This window comes from Grampus griseus (genome assembly GCF_964374135.1).
Source record: "Grampus griseus genome assembly, chromosome: 7".
In the NCBI taxonomy this organism is placed as follows: Eukaryota; Metazoa; Chordata; class Mammalia; order Artiodactyla; family Delphinidae; genus Grampus; species Grampus griseus.
The window spans coordinates 38,726,494-38,744,854 of NC_139001.1; the positions used below are offsets into that span (position 1 = coordinate 38,726,494).

The window sequence follows — 18,361 nt, forward strand, 5'->3', positions numbered from 1 at the left end:
ATCTTTCCTTTTCATGTCAGTGTGTACCATGCATTCTCTGCTGATACACTTCCCTATTGTCAGCCTGCTACATTTGCCCTGTACTGAAAAACTGCTGCATTATCCCTAAGAAATCGATTTGAGTCTCAAAACACTTATGTCTTGTAAAATCCTATAGGGTGAGAATTTTTTCTACTACTCTACCTTACCTGAGTAGAACTATTATATTAGATTGTTGAAGTTAAGGAAAAATAAGTTCTTAAGGCCGCTGTATTGTGTGGTCATTTTAAATTAGGCATTTGGACAAGCATTTATTTAGTATATATCTTAATGCTTGAGACAGAGTTTAAAAGGTGTGTGAGCCTCACAAAATAAGAAAGCAATGATGGCACATTCTTAAGGGGTTTTGTAGCAAATGCAAGACAGCAGAAGTCTTCAAAATTGTAAAATAAAAATAAATGAATGTAGGCAAATTGGCCTAAAGAACAACTTGAGTTGTTACTAAAATGATGAGGTTGAAGTAGATCAGTTTTCAAACCTAGAGCCCCTAAGGCAGGTGGAGTGGACAGACTGGCAGGAGGCCAGATGGGCTCCCTGTTCCATCTTAAATTTGAGCAACTCTCCATTTGTCTGGTTTTGCTTTAAAATTTTTACTTTTTTAAGAAAGACTTTACCATGAAATATAATGCAATGCCCATGTCCTAAAAGGTTCGACAGTCACTGAATAAGAAGAAACCTTGGGTAGAAATTGAACAGTCTATGTTTTATTATGCTGTTACTCATATGATACTAAATGCTGCACATAGAATTTTAAAGTACTATAAAATTGTTTAAAAAGTTACCTAGTCTCTGATCTTAGATAGAATGTAAAAACTGCTGACAAAACCTCAATTATAAAAATGTTTTTATTATATGTGGTTAAATGTGCAGTTAGGGACACTTTGAGTTTGACAATGGGATTCCATGTTAGCAGATAGTATTTTTTTTTATTTTATTTACATTTTACTAAAATTAGCATGATGCAGCTAAAATTTGAACTGGCAAATGTCGAGAGAATTATACTTCTTTTGAGTGATATTTTGTTAAAGTAAGGCATGTTTCTTGATCATATTTATGAGCACAAGAGTATTGACTGAACTAGGATCTCTGATGTTTGAGAATTCAGACACTCAGTTCTGTAATTTAAATATATCTGTATTTCTGATTATAAATAAATGGAATCAAGATGAATTATCTTAAGTAAGCAAATTACTTTCTTGACAAAAGAGTATTAACAGAGCCTTTAGTAAACGTTAATTAAATTTAAAATTTCTGTAAACATTAGCCAGCCTTGACTAAGATATAGATTTTCCTTTTAAAATATTATGTACATAATTGATGATGCTGGTTGTATTGTAGCTGTTGGTGTAGTTGGTTTGGTAAAGAGCTACCCTGTGGCTTAATGGCATTTATTTCCACATAGAATTTGGGAATGGTTTGCCTCTGCATATTGGTAGTTGCTGCTGGTAACTACGGTATTTTAGCAACTCTTACTCTACCTCTTCACCTCTGTAGGTGGCTGACATTTAATCAGAAGATGGTTTTCTATTTTTAACAATTGCTTATAAGGTTGATTTTAGTAAGCAGTAGCGTAAAACAATCAGTATCTAGAATCTTGTAGGTGATCTCATCTTGCAATTTGATGATAAATTTGGCTCATCAGATGAGTTTAATGAGTGCTTAAGTCAGTCATACCTAACAGATCTAAGTCCAATACTCATATAACAGGATAGACACAAATTGGAATTTAAGCATCTATAGTGGCTCTAAACTATGACTTTGAATACAAGGAACATTAACCAGAAAAACAAAACTTAAAAAGTCTGGATTTATGTGCATAAAATAACAGATTTTAAAATATTGTTACATATGTATGTTTTTTCAGCTTACAATGACAAGATTGTTGCATTTCTGCGCCAGCCCAACATCTTTGAAATTCTACAGGAGCGTCAACCTGATCTTACCAGGAATCACTCACTCAGGTAACCATAATATTGGTATTTAATTCAGGTTGCATAAGCCCCAACCATTAAATCTTCAGTAACACTGATAATTGTCTTGGAAATTCACTCTTGCTTTGTGGCATTCTGAACAAAGGCATCTTGTACACAGATACCTCGTTATTAATATCAGGTCAATGTAGTCCTGGCTTTTCTCTGTTAAGTATGAGGACTGAATGAAACTGACTAAAGAACCTGGAACCAACTTTAAAGAAGAAATATGAAAATTTCACAGCCAAGAATGCATCCTAGATGTGCAGATTATAACAAAAATAATAAGACACTGCCTATTAGAATGTAACTTGAGTAAACAAAAGTAACATAGAGTTTATTGAATTGAGATTTATAAAATCCTAGACTTGGTATTCACAATTTTCCATAATAAAAACACAGTGGAACCCAAGGAAGAAATCTGATCCTCTCCAGAGCCTAGCATTCCCCTGCAGGAACCCTTTCTTCTAAACAACTCTTCAGTGCATCACACTTTAAGCCCAGTTTTCCTTTCCTGAATACATGCTGTTCCTTTTCCTTGGCAACTCTTCTCTTCTTCTATGTTTGGCAAGATTTTTCTTTTTAAATTCAATGTAAGATGCCCCTCCTTGAAGCCTTTCGGCCCCACTGTGGACTCTCAGGCTCATGATCTAGTGTAGTATTTCTCAACTTTGGTGTGCTAGGCATCAGAGAGGTGGAGATGGAAAGACGTGGGAGTTTCTGCTGAAAATCCTGCATAACTCAAAGCCCATTTGGTCACATGCCACGTTAACTGACAGGAATACGTTTGCCCAATGGTGCCATCCTGCCCCATGGCAGTGATTCTCAAATATTGCTCCACTAAGTTGCGTCAGGCTGTTTTTATCAGCATTACTGGGGAGTTTTATAAGGTACAGAATGCCAGGTCTTGCTTCCCCCAACTCCTCTCCCTTCTCTGAATTTATACCCTCTGTCCTCCCATGCCCTGCCCAGAAATTTAATTCAGGAGGTCTGGGGTAGAGCTCAAGCATTTAATTTCTTAAAACCTCACTGTAGCTGGTTCGGGGTCTCTTCCCTCCGCCGTCACTGAACTGCCCCGGAGACCGAGGGGAGGGCGGCCTCACTGAGACTGCCGGCTCTGGAGGGGCCCCACCAGCCGAAGCCGCGACAGTCCTTGGGACTGCGGGCCAGTTGTTTCAACAAGTAACTTAAAAACAAAATGGAAAAACAAGGAGGTTTGTGCCTGAGATCATGTTGATGTGAAGCCAGGGATGGCCACGTTGTGCCAGTGAGTACAACTTGGAGGAGCTTCAAGATGGCGGAAGAGTAAGAGGCGGAGATCACCTTCCTCCCCAAAGATACACCAGAAATACATCTACACGTGGAACAACTCCTACAGAACACCTACTGAACGCTGGCAGAAGACCTCAGACCTCCCAAAAGGCAAGAAACTCCCCACGTACCTGGGTAGGGCAAAAGAAAAAAAGAAAAAACAGAGACAAAAGAATAGGGACGGCACCTGCACTAGTGGGAGGGAGCTGTGAAGGAGGAAAGGTTTCCACACACTAGGAAGGCCCTTCACTGGCGGAGACTGCGGGTGGCGGAAGGGGGAAGCTTCGCAGCCACGGAGGAGAGCGCAGCAACAGGGGTGCAGAGGTCAAAGCGGAGAGATTCCCGCACAGAGGATCAGTGGTCGGCACTCACCAGCGCGAGAGGCTTGTCTGCTCACCTGCCGGGGCCGATGGGGGCTGGGAGCTGAGTCTCGGACTTTGGTCGGAATACCGGGAGAGGACTGGGGTTGGCAGCGTGAACACAGACTGCAGGGAGTTATTGCGCCATGGCTAGCCGGGAGGGAGTCCGGGAAAAAGTCTGGACCTGCAGAAGAGGCAAGAAACTTTTTCTTGCCTCTTTGTTTCCTTGTGCGTGAGGAGAGGGGATTCAGAGCGCTGCTTGAAGGAGCTCCAGAGACTGGCGCGAGCCGCGGCTAACAGAGCGGACCCCAGAAACGGGCATGAGATGCTAAGGCCGCTGCTGCTGCCACCAAAAAGCCTGTGTGCAAGCACAGGTCACTATCCACACCTCCCCTACCAGGAGCCTGTGCAACCCGCCACTGCCAGGGTCCCGTGATCTAGGGACAACTTCCCCGGGAAAACGCACGGTGCGCCTCAGGCTGGTGCAACGTCACGGCGGCCTCTGCCGCCGCAGGCTCGCCCCGCACTCCGTACCCCTCCCTCCCCCCGGCCTGAGTGAGCCAGAGCCCCCGAATCAGCTGCTCCTTTAACCCCGTCCTGTCTGAGCGAAGAACATATGCCCTCTGGTGACCTACACGCAGAGGCGGGGCCAAATCCAAAGCTGAAGCCCAGGAGCTGAGTGAACAAAGAAGAGAAAGGGAAATCTCTCCCAGGAACCTCAGGAGCCACGGATTAAATCTCCACAATTAACGTGATGAACCCTGCATCTGTGGAATACCTGAATAGAAAAGGAATCATCCCAAATTGAGGAGGTGGAATTTGGGAGCAACGTTATATTTTTTTTTTTTCCCTTTTTCTCTCTTTGTGAGTGTGTATGTGTATGCTTCTGTGTGTGACTTTGTCTGTATAGCTTTGCTTTTACCATTTGTCCTAGGGTTCTTTTATTATTATTACTGAAAAAAAATTTTTTTCTTAGTAATTATTTTTTATTTTACTAACTATATTTTATTTTATTTTACTTTATTTTATTTTTATTTTATTTATTTATTTTTTTTTTGGCGGTATGCAGGCCTCTCACTGTTGTGGCCTCTCCTGTTGCAGAGCACAGGCTCCGGACGCACAGACTCAGCGGCCATGGCTCATGGGCCCAGCCGCTCCGCGGCATGTGGGACCTTCCCGGACTGGGGCACGAACCCGTGTCCCCTGCATCGGCAGGTGGACTCTCAACCACTGCGCCACCAGGGAAGCCCTATTTTATTTTATTTTATTTTATCTTCTTCCTTCCTTCTTTCTTTTTTTTCTCCCTTTTATTCTGAGCCGTGTGGAGGATAGGCTCTTGGTGCTCCAGCCAGGCATCAACTGTGCCACTGAGGTGGGAGAGCCAAGTTCAGGACACTGGTCCAGAAGAGACCTCCCAGCTCCACGTAATATCGAACGGCAAAAGTCTCCCAGAGATCTCCATCTCAACACCAGCACCCAGCTTCACTCAAGGACCAGCAAGCTACAGTGATGGACATCCTATGCCAAACAACTAGCAAGACAGAAACACAACCCCATCCATTAGCACAGAGGCTGCCTAAAATCATAATAAGGCCACAGACACCACAAAACACACCACCAGACATGGACCTGCCCACCAGAAAGACAAGATCCAGCCTCATCCACCACAACACAGGCACTAGTCCCTTCCACCAGGAAGCCTACGTAACCCACTGAACCAACCTTAGCCACTGGGGACAGACACCAAAAACAACGGAAACTATGAACCTGTAGCCTGCGAAAAGGAGACCCCAAACACAGTAAGTTAAGCAAAATGAGAAGACAGAAAAACATAGCAGATGAAGGAGCAAGGCAAAAACCCACCAGACCTAACAAATGAAGAGGAAATAGGCAGCCTACCTGAAAAAGAATTCAGAATAATGATAGTAAAGATGATCCAAAATCTTTGAAATAGAATGGAGAAAATCACAAGAAATGTTTAACAAGGATCTAGAAGAACTAAAGAGCAAACAAACAATAATAAACAACAAAATAAATGAAAATTTCTCTAGAAGGAATCAATAGCAGAATAACTGAGGCAGAAGAACGGATAAGTGACCTGAAAGATAAAATAGTGGAAGTAATGACTGCAGAGCAGAATAAAGAAAAAAGAATGAAAAGAATTGAGGACAGTCTCAGCGACCTCTGGGACAACATTAAAGGCACCAACATTCGAGTTATAAGGGTCCCAGCAGAAGAAGAGAAAAAAAAGGGACTGAGAAAATATTTGAAGAGATTATAGTTGAAAACTTCCATAACATGGGAAAGGAAATAGTCAAGTCCAGGAAGTGCAGAGAGTCCCATACAGGATAAATCCAAGGAGAAACATGTCAAGACACATATTAATGAAAGTATCAAAAATTAAATACAAAGAAAATATTTTTAAGGCAGCAAGGGAAAAGCAACAAAAAACATACAAGGGAATCCCCATAAGGTTAACAGCTGATCTTTCAGCAGAAACTCTGCAAGCCAGAAGGGTGTGGCAGGACATATTTAAAGTGATGAAAGGGTAAAACCTACAACCAAGGTTGCTCTACCCAGCAAGGATATCATTCAGATTTACAGACAAGCAAAAGCTAAGAGAATTCAACGCCACCAAACCAGCTTTACAACAAATGCTAAAGGAACTTCTCTAGGCAGGAAACACAAGAGAAGGAAAAGACCTACAATAATAAACCCAAAACAATTAAGAAAATGGTAATAGGGACATACATATAGATAATTACCTTAAATGTAAATGGATTAAATGCTCCAACCAAAAGACATAAACTGGCTGAATCGATACAAAAACAAGATCCATATATATGCTGTCTACAAGAGATCCACTTCAGACCTAGGGACACATACAGACTGAAAGTGAGGGGATGGAAAAAGATATTCCATGCAAATGGAAATCAAAAGAAAGCTGGAGTAGCAATTCTCATATCAGACAAACTAAACTTTAAAACAAAGACTATTACAAGAGACAAAGAAGGACACTACATAATGATCAAGGGATCAAACCAAGAAGAAGATTTAACACTTGTAAATATTTATGCACCCAACATAGGAGCCCCTCAATACATAAGGCAAATACTAACAGCCATAAAAGGGGAAATCGACAGGAACACATTCATAGTAGGGGACTTTAACACCCCACTTTCACCAATGGACAGATCATCCAAAATGAAAATAAATAAGGAAACACAAGCTTTAAATGATACATTAAACAAGATGGACTTAATTCATATTTATAGGACATTCCATCCCAAAACAACAGAATACACATTCTTCTCAGGTGCTCATGGAACATTCTCCAGTATAGATCATATCTTGGGTCACAATTCAAGCCTTTGTAAATTTAAGAAATTTGAAATCGAATCAAGTATCTCTTCCGACCACAAAGCTGTGAGACTAGATATGAATTACAGGAAAAAAAACCTGTAAGAAATACAAACATATGGAAGCTAAACAACACACTACTTAATGACCAAGAGATCACTGAAGAAATCAAAGAGGAAATCAAAAAATACCTAGAAACAAATGACAATGAAAACACGACGACCCAAAACCTATGGGATGCAGCAAAAGCAGTTCTAAGAGGGAAGTCTATAGCTATACAAGCCTGCATTAAGAAACAAGAAACATCTCAAATAAACAACCTAACGTAACACATAAAGCAATTAGAGAAAGAAGAACAAAAAACCCCCAAAGTTAACAGAAGGAAAGAAATCATAAAGATCAGATCAGAAATAAATGAAAAAGAAATGAAGGAAACGATAGCAAAGATCAATAAACCTAAAAGCTGGTGCTTTGAGAAGATAAACAAAACTGATAAACCATTAGCCAGACTTACCAAGAAAAAAAGGGAGAAGACTCTAATCAATAGAATTAGAAATGAAAAAGGAGAAGTAACAACCGACACTGCAGAAATACAAAGGATCATGAGAGATTACTACAAGCAACTATATACCAATAAAATGGGCAACCTGGAAGAAATGGACAAATTCTTAGAAATGCACAACCTTCCGAGACTGAACGAGGAAGAAATAGAAAATATGAACAGACCAATCACAAGCACTGAAATTGAAACTGTGATTAAAAATCTTCGAACAAACAAAAGCCCAGGACCAGATGGCTTCACAGGCGAATTCTATCAAACATTTAGAGAAGAGCTAACATCTATCATTCTCAAATTCTTCCAAAATATAGCAGAGGGAGGAACACTCCCAAACTCATTCTACGAGGCCAACATCACTCTGATACCAAAACCAAACAAAGATGTCACAAAGAAAGAAAACAACAGGCCAATATCACTGATTAACATAGGTGCAAAAATCCTCAACAAAATACTAGCAAACAGAATCCAGCAGCACATTAAAAGGATCATAAATTATGATCAAGTGGGGTTTATCCCAGGAATGCAAGGATTCTTCAGTATATGCAAATCAATCAACGTGATACACCATATTAACAAATTGAAGGAGAAAAACCATACGATCATCTCAATAGATGCAGAAAAAGCTTTCGACAAAATTCAACACCCGTTTATGATAAAAACCCTCCAGAAAGTAGGCATAGAGAGAACTTTCCTCAACATAATAAAGGCCATATATGACAAACCTACAGCCAACATCGTCCTCAATGGTGAAACACTGAAACCATTTCCACTAAGATCAGGAACAAGGCAAGGTTGCCCACTCTCACCACTCTTAGTCAACATAGTTTTGGAAGTTTTAGCCACAGCAGTCAGAGAATAAAAAGAAATAAACGGAATCCAAATTGGAAAAGAAGAAGTAAAGTTGTCACTGTTTACAGATGACATGATACTATACATAGAGAATCCTAAAGATGCTCCCAGAAAACTACTAGAGCTAATCAATGAATTTGGTAAAGTAGCAGGATACAAAATTAACGCACAGAAATCTCTTGCGTTCCTATACAGTAATGATGAAAAATCTGAAAGTGAAATTAAGAAAACACTCCCATTTACTATTGCAACAAAAAGAATACAATATCTAGGAATGAACCTACCTGAGGAGACAAAAGACCTGTATGCAGAAATTTATAAGACACTGATGAAAGAAATTAAAGATGATACAAATAGATGGAGAGATATACCATGTTCTTGTATTGGAGGAATCAACATTGTGAAAATGACTCTACTACCCAAAGCCATCTACAGATTCAATGCAATCCCTATCAAACTACCACTGGCTTTTTCACAGAACTGGAACAAAAAAATTTCACAGTGTGTATGGAAACACAAAAGACCCCAAATAGCCAAAGCAATCTTGAGAAAGAAAAACGGAGCTGGAGGAATCAGGCTCCTTGGCTATACTACAGACTATACTGCAAAGCTACAGTAATCAGGACAGTATGGTACTGACACAAAAACAGAAATATAGATCAATGGAACAGGATAGAAAGCCCAGAGATAAACCCACACACATATGGTCACCTTAGTTTTGATAAATGAGGCAAGAATATACAGTGAAGAAAAGACAGCCTCTTCAATAAGTGATGCTGGAAAACTGGACAGCTACATGTAAAAGATTGAAATTAGAACACTCCCTAACACCATACACAAAAATAAACTCAAAATGGATTAAAGACCTAAATGTAAGGCCAGACACCATCAAACTCTTAGAGGAAAACATAGGCAGAACACTCTATGACATAAATCACAGCAAGATCCTTTTTGACCCACCTCCTAGAGAAATGGAAATAAAAACAAAAAGAAACAAATGGGACCTAATGAAACTTCAAAGCTTTCGCACAGCAAAGGAAACCATAAACAGGATGAAAAGACAACCCTCAGAATGGCAGAAAATATTGCAAATGAAGCAACTGACAAAGGATTAATCTCTAAAACATACTAGCAGCTCATGCAGCTCAATATAAAAAAAACAAACAACCCAATCCAAAAATGGGCAGAAGACTTAAATAGACATTTCTCCAAAGAAGATATACAGATTGCCAACAAACACATGAAAGAATGCTCAACATCATTAATCATTAGAGAAATGCAAATCAAAAGTACAATGAGATATCATCTCACACTGGTCAGAATGGCCATCATCAAAAAATCTAGAAACAATAAATGCTGGAGAGGGTGTGGAGAAAAGGGAACCCTCTTGCACTGTTGGTGGGAATGTAAATTGATACAGCCACTATGGAGAACAGTATGGAGGTTCGTCAAAAAACTAAACATAGAACTACCATACGACCCAGGAATCCCACTACTGGACATATACCCTGAGAAAACCATAATTCAAAAAGAGTCATGTACCAAAATATTCATTGCAGCTCTATTTACAATAGCCAGGACATGGAAGCAACCTAAGTGTCCATCAACAGATGAATGGATAAAGAAGATGTGGCACATATATACAACAGAATATTACTTAGCCATAAAAAGGAATGAAACTGAGTTATTTGTAGTGACGTGGATGGACCTAGAGAGTGTCATACAGAGTGAAATAAGTCAGAAGGAGAAAAACAAATACCGTATGCTAACACGTATATATGGAATCTAAAAAAAAAAGAACCTAGGGGCAAGACAGGAATAAAGATGCAGACCTACTAGAGAATGGACTTGAGGACATGGGGAGGGGGAAGGGTAAGCTGGGACAAAGTGAGAGAGTGGCATGGACATATATACACTACCAAACGTAAAATAGATAGCTAGTGGGAAGCAGCAGCATAGCACAGGGAGATCAGCTCGGTGCTTTGTGACCGCCTGGATGGGGGGGATAGGGAGGGTGGGAGGGAGGGAGATGCAAGAGGGAAGAGATATGGGGACATATGTATATGTATAACTGATTCACTTTGTTATAAAGCAGAAACTGACACAGCATTGTAAAGCAATTATAGTCTAATAAAGATGTTAAAAAAAAACTCACCGTGTAATTCCAGTGGCCCATCCAGGTGTCATAACCTCTGGTCTAGACACTAATTTGATCATTAATTATGTATCAAGTTGTCCCTCCTATTATTTTGGTTATGTGACTTTTGTGATTTAATTTGAGTTTTCAAGTCCTTATGCTTAATTTTCCAATTAGGTTATAAGCTCCTTGCAAGTAGGGATCTCATCCAACTCCTCATTATTTCTCCTTCCTCACTGCTGAAATATCTAGAATAGCACTTTGCATATATAGTAAATGTAGGTATATGTCGATACGAAATATGAAATGTAGGTATATGTTTATATGAAATATAATTTACCAGATATCCTTCTTATGGTGTTCTTAGTCTCTCATATCTTTAAAATCATCATTACTTTCTAAAGTTTCTACAGGCTAGAAGTACACATAATTTCAAGTATGATAGTACAAACATTGCTTATACAGAACTCCTGGTTTCACAGAGTTAACATCTAACTCAGGTTTCAGTGTTTTCCCCAACTTGGTAAGCGTGCTGTTCTCAGTCAGGAAAAATTATAAAAATTATATAAGCTTTAGTTTTGTATATTTGTATATTATAGCATCTACTCAGCAACTCATGGTCCTCTAGAGAGTCTTCTGTAAAAATAACGTTGCAGAAATGAGCCCCTCAGTTTTCTAATGAGAGATCTTAGAGGTTCTGGGCTGAAAAACAAAAGAAACAAACATACAAACAAAATCCCTGCTCTTTCGCAAAGCACAAAATAAGGAGAACTCTATTTTCTCTCTTTGTTACCAACTTCAGCCACAACCCCTCCTCCCCCCACGTCTAGTCAATATCTGTTCCTCTGAAAGAACCGTGCCGCAGCAAAAAGCAAGAAAAAGGGAACTCAAGAAGTTTTCTACTTTTGCTCTGCACCTCCACATTATTATTAATTTAACATATCTTCAGATCTCTCTCATCAGAGAAATAAGATGATATAATCTACCTGAACAAGGCATCTAACATCATTATCCTTTTTTTTTTTTTTTTTTTGCAGTACTAAGGCCTCTCACTGTCGTGGCCTCTCCCGTTGCGGAGCACAGGCTCCGGACGCGCAGGCTCAGCGGCCATGGCTCACGGGCCCAGCCGCTCTGCAGCATGTGGGATCTTCCCGGACCGGGGCACGAACCCGTGTCCCCTGCATCAGCAGGGGGACTCTTAACCACTGTGCTGCCAGGGAAGCCCTAACATCATTTTTCTTTAATGACTTAAGAGATCCTTAACCAATCCTGAAGAAGAAAAAGCTGCAGGCCCCTTTGGTAGCTTCCAGGTTTATTTTTGTTTTCCTTTCTGCTTTTTAGAGTCTTAAAAGGCTCTAATCTCCTAAAGATTGTTGAAGATATTTACTTTTTAATGACACCCGGGGTCCTCAGTTAAGTACAATCTCACGTGGTAGTCTATTGCTAAGATATTATTTGATAGGTTTTAAAATAAGTTTCCATCTTATTTCAAAACTTATTTATAAATTTCCTTTTACTCTTTCTATAGCTATAGAATTTGACCATAGAAAGCATGAGCGGTCATGACAAGTAGAAAGAAGCAGGAACTTACATCAATGAGATAATGCTGTTCCTCTTACACAGAGTGTGTGTCACAGTGTGCTTTTAGTCTGAAAAGCTGTTGATAGTTTAGCATTTTGCTTATCATAACAACATAATGGGGAAGTTTGTACATCTAAAGGAACACCCTGTTTCATATAGTTAAAAACTGCATTGTAAGGAGCATTCCCACAAATGAAGGGGCGGGGAACTTGCTGGGGTTCTTCAATCTCATATTTCAGTGATACATTTGATAAGACGTTTATGCATGGAATGGAGCCACTGATTGTGTGTCAAAGCTAACTGTGGACCTATATTCATATCCCGAGCTCTGTGTACACTGTTCATCACCCGTGGTACAGCCACTTAAAGGAAATATCCCTTCTTATTTTCTCCATAACATAATGAGGAAATAAGCATCAGCCCTTGGGAGATTCAAGTAGGTACACCTCTGTGCTGTGTGATTTTCTTGTTTTGCTTGCGATTCCTTGCTATCCAGAGGATAGCAAACAGTTTGTTTAGTTTGTATCCATATACAGCTTTCTCCTCCTTGAGACCCCCCTTGTGTATCTTTTGCTGTAGAATGGCTATGGTTTTTCGTGCATTGGGATGTGGCTTTTGCTTTCAACTGCTGTTTTCAAATCACCACTTCTTCTAACTTCATCTATCAAGCAAATGTGCATGCTACCAAGTTGTCCTCTTTTTTTTTTTTTTTTAACCTCAGAAGAGGTTTGCTCAGAAAACTCAACATCCAGAAGTCAGTACCACCTCCATCAAATGGATCGAGTTCCGTTGGATTAGTATATCCTACTCTTGGTTCTCAGTGAAAGACAGTAATCCTACTAAAAAGCTTTATAACATTAAAATAAAATGCTCTAATATTTTATCCAAAGACAAATGTATTCATTTAAAAAACTGTATTCATTTAAAAAACAACCTTTTAAGCATATTTTACAGATGAATGTAATGTATACAAATTGAATAAACTTTTTGGTGTACAACATTGTATTATGAACAAGGAGCTAAGTACCATGAAACTGAATTGAGTTAAGAATTCCCCTTTTGTGTGACTATTGGAATCAACCAGTAAATCTACTCCCTACTAGTCCAACTTTCCTCAGACATCAGTGATAATTATTTTGGGCTCTAGGTCAATTCCTCCTTGAGTGCTTCCTAAAAAAATTTCCTTCCCATGAGGATGTGATCTATGATACCTTTTTTTCCTCTTCTGGATAAATTGGGCCATTTCCTATTTTATGTCACTGGTAAATCAATAACTTGGAAGTCAAGAAATTCTGAGCTACAAAAGGTAAATGAGGGGCTTCCCTGGTGGCGCAGTGGTTGAGAGTCCGCCTGCCGATGCAAGGGACACGGGTTCGTGCCCCGGTCTGGGAAGATCCCACATGCTGTGGAGCCGCTAGGCCCATGAGCCATGGCCTCTGAGCCTGCGTGTCCGGAGCCTGTGCTCCGCAACGGGAGAGGCCACAACAGTGACAGGTCAGAGTACCGCAAAAAAAAAAAAAAAAAAAGGTAAATGAATACGTCTCTCAGGGTTCACCAGAATAGAAGCAAACGCAGACTCTGACCTTTTATTTCTTCCCATAATCCCATTTTAAGAGCCCTAGAATTTTGTTATTGCTAAAATTATACTCTTAATTTTGTTTTCGTTTTAAAAATAGTGCATCCATTGTGAAATTATCAAGCAATACAGAATTTTATGAAATAAAAAGTTAAAGTTCCCAAAAGCTGGCTTTCATAAAACAAATTCCAGTGTTCAAAATTTCTAACTTATTTCTTGTCCAGTTTTCTAACAGATGAGTTTTTCTGCATTTACTATTGGGCTGGAAATATTAATCTCAGTTAACATCTGATCTACTTGGTCAAAATAGCATAAATTTCCCTTTGCCAATCTTTATGCATTTTCCTGTTATGACCTGCCTAGCTCTGTCTCATCGTCGTCTCCTAATTTGTTTACTGGTCTCTCAGATGTCTGGAACCGACATGACAAACTTTCCTATTTATGTAACAGGAAAACTGCATTGAAACTATTATTTTCCTATGAAAAGTTTGCATAAGCATAATTCCTGAATTTTTTTACACACCTGATTAAAATAATTTATTGACACCACATAGTGTTATTTGGAGAGTTCTGGTCTGTCTCCCAACTGGGAGACCAGCATTAATAATGACACTTAGAAAGTAGTAGAATATAGATCTTAAGAGTTCAGGTTTGGGGTCAAACAGACCTGGTTTGAATTCTGGCTCTGCAGTTTACTCACCAGACTTTGAATGAGGCATTTAACCCCTCCAACTCTTAGTTTCCCCATCTGTAAAATGGTGATAGGAATTTCTAACTTGCAGTGTCCTTTTGAAGATTAAATGTGATAATGTATTTACAGCCCCTGGTACAACGTAAGCAATAGAAAGCATACAACAAATTTAAAGTAATATTGTATTAGTAATCTGTCCTTCACTTCTTTATTGTATTACAAGGACTCAGTTTAAAGTAATTTACCCCTAATTGTACTGATTCTCAATACCATTATCCCTAAGACCGATCATATGCATAAATGGCATCGTGTGATTCTGTGGACATAGTTAAAATACAGAAAGGGTACCTTGAGTTCCATAATTAACTTCTGTGTAGGAAGGTTTTCTAGTGTTGTGCTTATACTGTGTCCTATAGGAAGCTTTGTTCTAAAATTGTTTACATGTATGTGATGAAACCAGCCTTCACTGCTCCATGCCTGCACAGAGGACTGAGCCTTCTGGCTCAAGGTTCAGTACAAATTACTGAAGGCCAAACATCATGGCAAAGTCATTGACATAACATTTTAGAAGCCATCCAAAGTTGAATTAAAACACCTTCTCAGGCAATAACCTTCTCGTAGATCTAATGAGAGGTTTGAGATATTGCTACCTAGGACAGTAAGGAACACAGATTCTTAGTCCCTGATACCTATTCTACGGCTTCTGCAGAAGGAATAATTGCTGCTGATGTTTTATGTGAATGGATATGCCAAGATGTAGTCGTGTATAGGCTTTTGACATGTACATCCTGTAAATGTGTGGTTTTCACATTTTCCATGCGTGGAATCTTGTAACGATTAATTTTTAAATAACTATACAATCACTGAAGATAAAAGAGGCCCAAAAGAAAAACCCTCATAGCCAAGATTAGTTTAGATTCTCTTTAAGTATTACACCCAGGTATTTGTTAAACCACTTTCCCATAAATAAAGTTCCTTCATATAACTTTTCAAGATTTCCCAAATTATGAATACGTTCATCCACTGGATATTTATTCTGAAGCCTTGTATTTTCTGGCTAACAAATGATTCAATCAGGGTTTTCAAACCATTTTCTTACATGAAGAATAACCATGTTTTAGGTATGTCTGTTCCACTATTGATTTTTGCTATATTCTGTTGCATTTATCAAGAAAAGAGTTCAGCAAAATGTCATCCTTCTTCAGTAGCTCATCAGATGTGGACTCTGTGTGGACCAAAGAAAAATATCAGTATGGATTCCAGCCTCAATGCTTTTCCCAAACTCAAGAGAATAATAAAGTCATGCAGAATGCATTACCATTTGTGATAGCACAAAATGGTTTTCAATGAAGTATGATTTTTACATTTATATTTAAATTTCTAAGTTATTAGTAAATCAGAAGCATTTCTTACAAAGCAAACAAAATACACATCCCCTCTATGTTAATAATGTAATTTTTTTTTCTTTTTGGTCTTTTGCAGTGGGTTTAAATAGTTATGGAAACTGTCTTCAGAAAAATTTACTTGGCTAAAGTTAAAATCTCCTTATTTCATGCACATTGCCCTACATACAAATGGGTACATCCCATTGAATAAGTCCTTACTCTCTGTTCCTTGAGGGCACATTTTACAGAAAACATTCTTGCAGCCCCATCAGGGTGCCATTATACCAAAAATCAGGTATCTTATGTGTCTGAATTTTATAGCTTACAATAGAAATGGCATAATATTACCATCTGTGCTTAAAATGTTTAAAAACATCTCGTATTTTTCTACCATATGTTTTCTTACACACTTTATTCCAAGTCAAGTACAAGCTACATGAAGTCAAGATATGTAACTTACTCATCTTTTTAATCCTCATGGGACCTCACATCTTATATTGAATAAAGTGGGTGTTTGAGAAATATTTGGTAAATTAATCAATTTCATAGCAATATATTTGGGACTTAATGATAGCACCTAAAACTATTTATCCCAAAGGGCAAGTAACTACATTTCCAGTACACAAAATCATATCTATAAAGAATCCATCTTTTAAATACAACAACTTATATATCTTTGTATATTCCAGTATGTTATTTTAGATCTCAGGAAATGATAGCATAACAATGATTTATTTTGAAAACTTGGCTAAAATTCTCTAGCACATAGCATTATTTTGAGTATTGAGATGAAATTCTGAATAATGTTCTCAACTTTTTAAATTACATTGGGATTTTGATGGGGATTTTTAAAAAATTTTTAAATTACTTTGGATATGATTAGAATATTTAGTTTTCCATTTTTTATTCTACAACTACAGTTTTTTTCATGTGTTCAACCCCTTCATCTCCTACAATAAAATGTTCTTATTTATTTATTTAAGAACTGAATGTTTCTTGTCTAGGTTTTCCCAAAGTATTTTATGTTTTTGTTTCGGTTGTGGGTGGACTTTTTGTTTTTAGTTTTCTAAATAATAACTGCCAAATCTAGAAAACTACTAGTTTTTGTAGTACTATTTTCCAAAAATTGGTGCCTGAAGTTCTTTTTTCCCTTACCTTGTCATTTTATATCACTGTTGAAAAAATACTGCCTTATCCTTGTCTACCCCTTTACACGCTCTTTAACTGACTTATCCGTTCTAATGTCTTATATTATAACCAATTGGGGTCTTTTGTTTATATATATATATTGATTTTAAAATAAAATATATTCATATATAACATAGTTTCAATTCCTGGATATATTTTCAGTTAAAACATTTGTTATCAAATACATAATAAATTATTATAATTCATAAGAAAATATAAACCACCAGTTATGCATTCTAATATACCCTAGATACTAATTCTTCAGAATAATGATGGGCTTACAGTGCAAGCTGTTAGAATGCCTTAGGTAAGGTGTCTTATAACCACATGGGGTTTTTTGTATAATAACTAAATTCCTTTTTTAGAGTCCAAAATGGTTTTGCTTTACATAGAATTTTGCTTTACTGAGAATAATGTTTCCCATTATCCATTGAATTATGAGAACTGTAAACCCTTCGTATGTATTATCTCTTTGGTACTCACAGCATTATTTCAGTTTTATGGAGAGGTCAGAGTCTTATCTACTGCATGTCATAGAAGTACTCAATAGATATTTGTGGAATTAACCAAGGTAAATAGCATGGTTAAAATAACTTACCAACAACAGAAACAAAAAAAGGAGTTTATGACTAGACATCTTATTTTGCTCTATTTTCAGTAGATGATTCTGTCCACTGAAAAAGTAATAACTAATTATGAGGCATATCTTATAATATACTCAATATCTTAAAATGGTTGAATGCTACTATATAATAGTTCTGTGCTAAACATTTTATTTGCATTTGTTCATTAAATCCTTTCCACTAACCTATGAGGCAGATAGTATAACTATACTTACTTCAAGATGAGGAAACGAGCAGAGAGAGAGTTAAGTAACTCTCTGAATTCTTAGCGCAAAGTTGATTTATATCCATTTACAACAAATATTGCCTCTACATATATGGCGAATTGATGTCACTTCTGTGCGTCCATAAGAATCAAGAGATAATAATGAACCTGTATCTCCAAACCTAACCTGTATAATGGGAAGTAGAAAGAAAAGTTGACCTTTCTACTGCCTGGCTCTTACCCTTCAAGTCAGACCATGCCCTGTGACTGTAATCAGAAATATGAATGATCGGTACTAATTTTACTTTCTTGAAGTTACACCATCAGAGAAGTCATGGGGATTTCTCTAAAATTGCCCTAAGGCAGTTTTTAACAACATATATATTTTTGAAGGTTTACTAAACTGTATCTACAGGAACCATGTGTGTGCAGAGTCTACAATCCAGAGAGTGTTGTGGTTTAGAGGCATTCCTGCTTCTGATTGTTTTTGATCACGTGCCCTACTTTAATTTCACCAAAATGTTGGTT

The 18,361-nt window shown here is 38.0% G+C and overlaps 1 protein-coding gene across 2 annotated transcripts in view; it reads left to right on the forward strand.

Annotated features, from left to right (window-relative positions):
- HECW2 (HECT, C2 and WW domain containing E3 ubiquitin protein ligase 2) overlaps positions 1 to 18,361 on the forward strand; it is a gene marked incomplete at both ends in the record, with an annotated part of 244,574 nt that overhangs the window by 162,783 nt on the left and 63,430 nt on the right. For both annotated transcript variants that reach the window (XM_082657673.1, XM_082657672.1), the window contains one exon: positions 1,904 to 2,000. In XM_082657673.1, coding sequence (XP_082513799.1) covers positions 1,904 to 2,000 — 97 coding nt within the window. The remainder of the gene's footprint in view (positions 1 to 1,903; positions 2,001 to 18,361) is intronic.